At 31.8% G+C, this 9,647-nt stretch overlaps 1 protein-coding gene across 2 annotated transcripts; it reads left to right on the top strand.

Annotated features, from left to right (window-relative positions):
- Window positions 1-3,439: 3,439 nt before the first annotated feature.
- Window positions 3,440-6,062, top strand: LOC142622359 (uncharacterized). Of its 2 annotated transcripts, none has more exons than XM_075795812.1 (3): window positions 3,440-3,913; window positions 4,425-4,786; window positions 5,433-6,062. In XM_075795812.1, the coding sequence occupies exons 1-3, from the start codon at window positions 3,853-3,855 to the stop codon at window positions 5,844-5,846; spliced, it is 837 nt and encodes a 278-aa protein (XP_075651927.1). In that variant the 5' UTR covers window positions 3,440-3,852; the 3' UTR covers window positions 5,847-6,062. The 2 variants fall into 2 exon arrangements, with proteins under 2 accessions (XP_075651927.1, XP_075651928.1); XM_075795813.1 differs by lacking the exon at window positions 3,440-3,913 and adding an exon at window positions 4,008-4,183.
- Window positions 6,063-9,647: the final 3,585 nt, after the last annotated feature.

The raw sequence follows: 9,647 nt of genomic DNA on the forward strand, positions 1-9,647 counted from the left end.
AAAAAAAGGCTCTCTAGTCTCACTCTTTATTGATTCTTATTTGCTAATAATTTGGTTGCACTTGGCAGTCTAATGACTAATGATAATGACTAATGAGAACGTTAATGTAACATAATCTTTTACTGCAAGTACGGTAAATAAAAGATAAAAGCTAGATAAAATAAGTAGTTGACTCATGTGGGATTTGCAAATAATAAGAAAAATAATCAATAAACTGGCTTATAATCAAGATCCAAATGCAAACGAAGTCTTTAACAAGATTATCTTTAGGCAAATTGTATCTCGTATGGTTTGTAGAATATTTTCTCAAGTGCAAATTTTGAAGCCCATCTTACCATGCTTGTTCCAGTACCAGCACCAAACCAAATGTCGTTTGAGATTAATAAACTAGATCAACAAGGAAATTGTGAAGAGATAACAAGTGCTTAATCTCTCAGCGTCTTCTAATTTCATACCAATTCAGCAACAGGTCATTAGTGCATAATCTTTTTCTCCTTTTCCAGATGGTTGGTGCATAGTTATCAACTTATCGGCGTCATGAATTATTGGTGCATAATTATTATAGTGCAAATGTAGACGCAATTATAGTCTCTCTAGATCTCTCTCAATTCATAGTGGTACTAGACTCCTAGTATTAGACTCAAGGTTTTATGGTAATAAGAGCATTCACATCCCAAAATTCTACCCCATTCCAAAAAACTACTTTATCAATTATACCATACCATTTTATAATACTCTCAGAATCCTAACTTTTATTTTACAATACAACACATTAAAATAATATTTTTACACAATAAAATAATATATCCCAAAATCCAAATAAAAACAAAAACCCAAAAACCAGAAACCCAAAGAGAGAGAGAGAGAGGAATTGATAAAGTACTATTGCTATTTTTTTTACAATAGTTGGTTTTTACAAGTCCGGATGTGTGGGTGTTTGGGCTTTTATGCTTAATTTTCTCTACATATAGCATATGTCATTCCCAATATAAATGCTCTAAGAAGTATCAGTAATCAAATGATATTCAAAAATTGAGTGTTCCACCCCATATTGAATTGGAAAAGCCTAACTGATAGTTACAGAAAAGCATCCATCTAGGCTAGGTTGCTAGGATTTGGGATGTTTACGAGTTTTGTAATTCAATAGCATTGACGGGTTTCTTTAATAAGAAGAAGCAAGATTCAAAATTTTTTTTTTTTTTGGATTTAGGCTAGGCTAGGATTCCGTAGCCAGGTTTGCATGGAGATGCCAAAATTGCCAATCATACTGTGAAGTCTTATTCTTGATTGTGTGAAGCACATACTTTCTGATATATATATGCGTGTCATTTTATGTAATTTAGCAGAAAATGCGAGAGCTCTCTGATTGGACTTTGTCATGGGTGGGGAGTGAGGGTGACCCAAGGTGTACTTGTTTGATTCCAATTAAAATTTTCAAAGTGTGGTCATGGTATGCATTAATTTTCAAAGCGATTTGATAAGGAATTTGACTTCGTAGATTATAGAAGGAGTTTGGTAATGCTTCATTTAAGAGGACTTTTAAGCAAGTAACAATGAAAATATGAAAACAGGTAAAGGAAATGCTAATAAGTTTTCAAGTACCAGGACTGAATTCTAAGTTATTTCTAGCTCCTTTGAATCACAAGAAATGGATAAATTCAAAGCCTAATTCATTTACTTAGTGAAAGATTTTGAAGGTTTACAATAAATGGAATAAAGCCAAGTTCTTTACATGAATATCAAATTGGTTCGAAGTAAACATCTTTAAGATTAAACAAGACTAACATTAATAGAGAACCTAAATCAAATTCCAAAAAACTTATATAAATAAGATTAACCTGGGTAATAAGATTACAATGAAGCACTTACAAGTTACAAGTATGAACATGTTTCAAGTCTACTTGTAATGAGTGGTGTCATTCCTTTGAAAATAATCCTTCTATTTGTACTTGAGGCTTAGCGGTTTGTAATCGATATTCCTTAGCGATTATCATTAGCTAGTTTTTTCACACGTCTTTCTTTCCTTATGCTTGAATGACACTTGTTGCAACTTCCGCTTGTTGTTTTTTAGAGCTAATACTTGCTACAAAAATTGTCATGCATGTTCCCACGTCACTTCTCACATTCCTATGTTTTCACAGTTGTAATTTCTTTGTCATGCACCTATCAAGTTTATAATTTTACTAGAGGAAATTTTAATTTAATACCAACGGCACTCTTGAATTTTCTTGTAGGTTTTCCACCTTTTTTTTTTTGAAAGATTATTAAACTTTATCTCAAAAGTTGTTGATTTTTGTAGCAGAAAATAAAAATGTAGAAATCCATCAATAAAATATGAAATTTTATCTACACGTAAATATATAAATATATAAATAATAATTTTAAAACAAAATATAATAAAAATCTTAATTAATCCTTTTTTAAGGAAAAAATCTTAATTAATCTAGGCCCTACTTTTTGCATGATTGTCCTAATTAAGAATACTTTTACAAAGAGAATAAGAATACTTTTACCTAACTTTTTGTGAGCTTGCATGGTTTTCGTTAATTAATCTATCTATAATTTGGAAAAACACTTCTTGATCTACAATAACTTATAAAAAACACTCTCGTGAAAAATTTCATTACTATTGAAAGATTCGTAAGGATGAATATTAAATAAACATTTTAGGTCATGGAGTTCGTCGGTCTTTCTTTAAAATATTATCACTCTTTTGAAGTGTAAAGCCAATTTTGCTTGTGGAATTTAGGTCTAAATAAACAGTTAAAAAAAAAAATCCACCTTCTCCTTTGGTGGGTTTTGTTTGTTTTGGTTAATTTAGAAAGAATATCGCTGGGCAATTTTTTTTTCTTTTTTTTTTTTTATACTGAAAAGGAGGGCTTACAACCTTAAACAGATATAAACAATTCCACCTAAACCCATTACATCTTGGGTTCTCATCTAGCTCTCTGATTCCTGGTTAGTTTTGAAGATTCAGGCACATAATTTCGAAGGGCAATAATGCTAACTTCCCTCGTGGTCTAATTTATTTAGATAATCATGTTAATTATTTTCTCATTAGGGTATACTTCCATCTATTTCTATTTATTTCATTATTTTTTTTAACAATTTCTACATTGGTAGAATACGTTCATGTTCAAATTTATTAGTTGAATTAACTGAAACCTATGTACATAAATTTTTTACAACAGTAAGATACTCAACTTATTCTGACATATTCAAAAATTTAAAAATTAAAAGACATATTCATTTGTGTTTTGACACACCACATATGACATATCTAACTCGTAGATCGTAGCGTTTACATAAACCATCACCATCAAGTGGTGACTCATGGTCCCATTGCTTGCGTCTAGCTAAGAAAAAAAAAAGTTATGATCTTCAATTGCCAGTTGATACCAACTTCATATATAGTTCACATCAGTTTACAGTGTATATATAATTGCTTATCAAGACCAAGGTTACCATGTCCAACACTTTTTATGGTTCTCTCTCTCTCTCTCTCTCTCTCTCTCTTACACACGCACAGATTGCTTAGATAATGATTTTCTAACCAACCCTTTAGATTTTTTTCTCTTTTATTGTCATTTCATTTGCTTGATCCACAACTTTGTCATGGAATGGTTTGTGTTTTTTTGATCCTCTGAGAAAGACAAGGAACAATCTATGGTTGCTCCAAAGCTCTACCTTTGTACAACATTTCCCAATTAGGCCATCTGTTACCTATAGATGGTCCTGTTTACATTGTTTTTTCAAAGTAAACAGCTTGCGTGACTCTTGTCCTTGAGCTCTATAAAGTAGTGAGCGACTTCAAAAAGTCCAAGTCTCTTAAGACTCCAAAACATCTCAGCGATGAAGCGGTTCAGTAGCTCTGATAGCTTGGCTGCTTTGATCTCCATTAGTCCACCTAAAGGTAAACAAAATTCAAGTAGAAAATTTTATGTGATGCCTTATTTTATATATAGACCCAGCTATATTTCCATTATTTCAGACACTGTAACAAGATTCTGACTCTCCCTGTGATTACTGATAGCACTGTTATTTGGATCTCCAAAGAAACCAAAACTTCAGTTCATGCTTAGTCTATCTTTTATACATTTAAGTTGTTAAATTGTGCACAGGTATTTGAGAATAAAAACACAATCATAATGAATTTGTGCTTACAAAACGATGAATTATTTAGGTGTGTATTTTTCTTCTTAAACAAAAACGCAATACAGTTCATAATTGAATATTTATTATTGTTTGATCGGAGCTATATTAGAATTTAGAATTAGACTTATTATCAATTGGTAGTTTTGAATTATGAGGTCCTTGGATAGCTTACATGATCATGAACTTTGTTTGAATGCATCTATTCTCTGATATTGCAAACTCCATCACCTTTTCTTTCTAACACAAAACTTCCACTATTGTCAATGTAGAGAACAACACTTATTGCTACAGTGAGGATTTCCATGCAATGCTAGATAGATTAGAGCACGAAGATATGGAGGAAGAAACTGGGCTGGTCATGGGGAAGAAACGGAGACTTAGCTTGGAACAGGTAAAGGCATTGGAGAGGAGCTTTGAAGTGGAAAACAAGCTAGAACCAGAGAGAAAGGTAAAATTAGCAGCAGAACTAAGCTTGCAACCAAGACAAGTGGCTATATGGTTCCAAAACCGCCGAGCCCGCTGGAAAACCAAGCAACTGGAGGGGGATTATGGGGTTCTTAAAGCTAGTTATGATGCTCTAAAGCTTGACTACCACAATCTTGAGCAGGAAAACAAAGCTCTAACCTCAAAGGTATGTCATATGAGTAATCATAGGACCCCAACAATTTTCACACATTTTTTTTACCAACTGTTGACTGACTTCTTATGAGTTATGATGAAATAGCATCACTTTCAAATGGGATCTAGATCCGGTACGATATGCAATAGTTAATAAATGGGTGAGATTGAAAGTTAAAAATTCAATTTTTAATCTCAACTCTTGGATCAGATTTGTTTTTTAACCTTTCTACCTTTTACATCTCACAACCACATGATAATTTTCAGACTAATTGAAATCATATATTGATAAATTAACAAATTCCCAAAAGTTTAAGTTGTTAAGTAATAATGATTTTTTTTTTCAATAGTTACAATGGGATGTCTCTCTTGAAAATGTCATAAAGGAACCTTGACAAGTAATAATGATTTTAATCATTTAGTCATAATCAATTATCAATTATCCAAAAATACAAAGGTGTTAGGAAATGTTCATTTAGCAATTCTAACATATATGGTTAAAGTCTCATTTTGGTTGCATATCAAAAGGCTAAAGTCCTTCACTTTAACTTAAAATTGTGGATTTTTTTTTCTTCTCCTTTTTGGGTTCTTGGAAGTCCTTCACTTTAACTTAAATTGTGGATTTTTTTTCTTCTCCTTTTTGGGTTCTTGGATTGCAGATGAAAGAGTTGAAATCCAAGCTCTGTAGAGCAAGTTCAGAAAGCAACCACTCTGTGAACGAACAGTCTCCAATATCAGAGTTTGACAACAACGTTTCTGAGCAAAGTAAAGGCAATGACTTACGTGCAGAGAACAGCAACAAGGCAGGGTCAGTAGACAGCGACTCAAATGGGATCATGAAGGAAGAAAGCAAAATGAAATTTTCTCTTTCTTTCAATGGCTCATCTTCCTACACTAATCCATTGGTGAATCGGCTTCAATTCTCTGATCCCAGAACGGTTGTTTCAGCTAAAGCACACCAACCCCAGATTGTGAAAATGGAAGAGCAGAGTTTGTTTAGTACAGAGGATTCTTGTAATTTCTTTGCTGTTGATCAAGCTCCTACCCTCCATTGGTATTTACCTGAGCAGTGAAACTAGTTCAAAGCCAGACTCCAACTTCTAAATTTATTAGTATACTTTTTCACAAAGCTCCCCTTGCACAACAGAAGTGACCAAGTTCCACATTTTCAGAATGTGTAATTTCTTTCTTTTTTTTTTTGGTAAAACAGAATGTGTAGTTTCTTAATCTTAATATTTCTGCTGTAACATAATCCCTACTTCTATAATTTTTTCCCCTTTTGGCCATAAGATAAGATAAGCCATCCTACTACTAGAAATAATAACTTCATTAGGAAAGTAATGCCCCATGACACAAATTTTCATGATGAGTTTGTGTTTAAATAATAGTTTTTAATATGATTTCACCAATCATAAGAGGGTCGGTTAAGAACATACAGTAATCATTTACTTAAAAATTTTTTTTTATATAAAATTAAAAAACTATCAAAGAGTTAATTTCTTTTTTATTTTTCTATGCATCCCTCATAAAATACTATTTCAATAATTGTGAAAAATTTGTTGCGTACTAGATTTGATGTATATCATTGAGAAAAAGATGCTGCCGCATGTAATCTAAGAGGGCGTTTGGATTGGCGTCCACGTCTGAGTTTAGTTTTTTTTTTTTTTTTTTTTCACTCGCGTCTGTCACTGTTTATTAGTCATGAATAGTGATTTTAGGCCAATAAACAATAAATTTTGACATGAACAGTATTTTTTACACATTTAAAAATTATTTTACTACAGTGTTTTAAGTTTTTAATTTTCAGCAATAAGTTCTATCTAAACAGACTCTAAATATGAGTTTAGGAATCTGTCTTGGGAGTTGGGAATTTAAAAAGGCAAGCAACAGCACATGGTTGGCATAGCAAAAGTGGTATATGTTTAAAAGCAAAAATTTCGGGCAGGTTTGCACTTTGCATTGGACAAAGCCTTTACCAAAAGTCTTCCCGCATGGCCATGTTTACTGTTTCCTCTCCTTTCTACCATCACAACTATTTTTACAATTATTGACTTGACTTATTAAAAGTTTAGAATCAACTATAGATCTAAGTAAAAATGATGGGATTATGGGTTATTTTAGAAAAAAAAAAAATATTTTTTAAAATATCATTTAATGTGTTGTCTTTCAAATAAAAAAGATATAAGCTTCTAGAAATATGATATTTTGTAATTTGTAAAATGTTAGTGCAAGAAAAATATTAACTTGTTGAATTAAGGGAAGAAAGTAAATTACAGAATTTGGCTATTTTTTGGTAATAAAGGAACCTTTGTTAAAAAACTAAAAAATTCAAACTTTGAACACTAATAGTCTATTTGGATCTCTTAGATTTAGATTTGAATTTGAATTTGAATTTGAATTTGAATTTGAATGGGATTAAATCCAAATCTTTTGTTTGGGAAGTTTAAAAAGGTCAAGAATTTGAATTTGGCAAATATACCAAGAATTTTAAATATTTAAAATGCTTGAATTTGAAATAACTTCTAAAATCAATAGATTTGAAATCCCTTAATTTCAAATCTATTAGGCGCTGTTTGGTAGTGTAACTAGATTAATAGTTTTCAATGTTTAAACAATATTACACGTATTTTCATGCACTTTTTTATCCACACATATTTTCAAAAAATATAAACAACATTATTAGAACAACATTACCAAACACCCCCTCAATTTCAAATCCAAATTCAAGTTTCCAGACAGCCTAAACACATTGTCTATCATAATATGGTCCCAAATTGTCAAGATATAATAAAAGATGGAGATCTTTCAAAACCAGAGTCTTGAGTTTGACTGACTCCTCTTTTGTGCATTCGAACGCTAAATGCATTGTCTATCATAATACAATCCCATATTTTCAAGATATAACAAAAAAAAGTACATTAGATGGAGGTCTTTAAAAAACCAGAGTCTTGAGTTTGCTGACACCTCTTTTGGAGCAAATACATTAGCACACTTGCACCCTTTTTCTAAAGCAATCATCAACTAGTAAAGCAAATTCACCAAGAGATTCAGCTGAACTATAAATAAGACACGCATACCACAGCTTTGGCATCAAGCCATCAAGCTCAATTTTCAACAGCAAGAAGATGAAGTTGGGAGCAAAGAACTACTCCTAGGAGAGCATTTTTATTGTTTTCCATGTTTTGGTCCCAATGGGTGAGCCTCATAAAGTCATGAACGCAACGCATGTGGTTGGTGAAAAGTAGATATTGATGCAAAGCTCATCACCTCACAAAATGCTTGACAAACACAATGACTACTATTACCTGTACCATTCTCCACAGGGATGGGGCTACGCCCCTGTCCTCAACCTGTTCAGTCCATTTTTAGCTGCCCCCTTTAGGTGGGGTCGTTTGGTACTACCAAACTTCGTGTGTACATCTCAATCTTTCAATTCATTGCCTCTAGCACATTCTTGGAGGCTCTCAAATGAATCAAACTACTCTTTACTTATCACGTTTTAATATCCCAACGTAATCTCATCAAGATAAGTATTAGTATTTAATAACGATATTGATACCAACAAATATCTTCCGGGCATTTATAACTTAATGGATTATGTCTGTTGCATCAATGCACTAGACATATTAGGATGCAAACACATATTGAATCTGCGTTCTAATATGTTCAGTGCACTAATGCACTAACCATAAGCCATGTCTTAACTTATTCATCAGTTATCTAAAAAAAAGTAATAGAAATTTTACAAAAATTACAAAATTGTAAAACTTAGATATTTTCATCAGAAATATAAAAACGGTTGGCGTTCAAATTTTAAATTGTTTCTTATCCAAAGCGTACTGTGCTTGTTTGCTCTCTTGATCTTATAAAGAGTAATTTAGACCCACCGCTTATTTGGTCCCATTTATCAACTAATATATAAAATAGAGTTAATTGAACAAGTTGAATAGTTTGTTTCCCCTTTGTTTCAATATATTATCCTTTAGTTTGATTGCAACATATGTTAAGAATTTTATAATTCAATTAACACATCTTAATTTATAATTTAAATCTTTCAACTGAATATCGAAAAAGAAAACGTGCATACAAATATGTGAACTCATTGCAATTTTAAACAAATAAATTGATTACTAGCATGGATTAACTAACATCATAATCATTGTTACATTGAATTATTGAATGGAGCTTATCTAATAGTTGATGTGATTTCCCATTTTGGCTAGCTTAAAAAGTAAAGAGGATTCCAATCTCGTATTGTAAACTTTAGCATAATTTTATAGTCAAAAGTCATATATTTATCTAATACATCTTACATCTTATTATAGATACCTTTTTCTGTAATTTTCCTTAACAATTTTATACCAATATTTATCAAATACTAGACAATAGTTAACAGATCCATCTTTTAATTAACAATTAATCAGAATCTTATTTTTTTTAACAACAACACCTGTTTCAGTTTTTGTAACAACTAGATATATGTATTAAGTCACAAAGGAGAAGAGTACAAGGGTCACTTTCTATACGCAAACTTTAAGCAAGAAAAAGACAGATAAAAAGAGCTGCTGTGACTACTTGGCTACTTGCCCCTAATGTCTTCTTCATGTCAGAGATTGGGACCAATATTGTGTCATCCATGTTTGACTTTTAATGCACCATGGAATCTTGCTACCTTCCTAGAACGCCAATCCCTACCTAGCTGTAAGCTGTGTAGTGATAGGCACCAATTTCCCTAGCTAGCTTTTTTATTTTTATTTATATTTTTGTTAATATTTTTGTGCCTAGCTAGGGAAGCAGTGTTCTCGAGAATTTTTTCACAGAGGCTAAATTATTATTCCTACAAAACTATTTTTATATAATTGTATTTTTATTAT

This window comes from Castanea sativa, chromosome 1 (assembly GCF_040712315.1).
Source record: "Castanea sativa cultivar Marrone di Chiusa Pesio chromosome 1, ASM4071231v1".
Taxonomy (NCBI): Eukaryota; Viridiplantae; Streptophyta; class Magnoliopsida; order Fagales; family Fagaceae; genus Castanea; species Castanea sativa.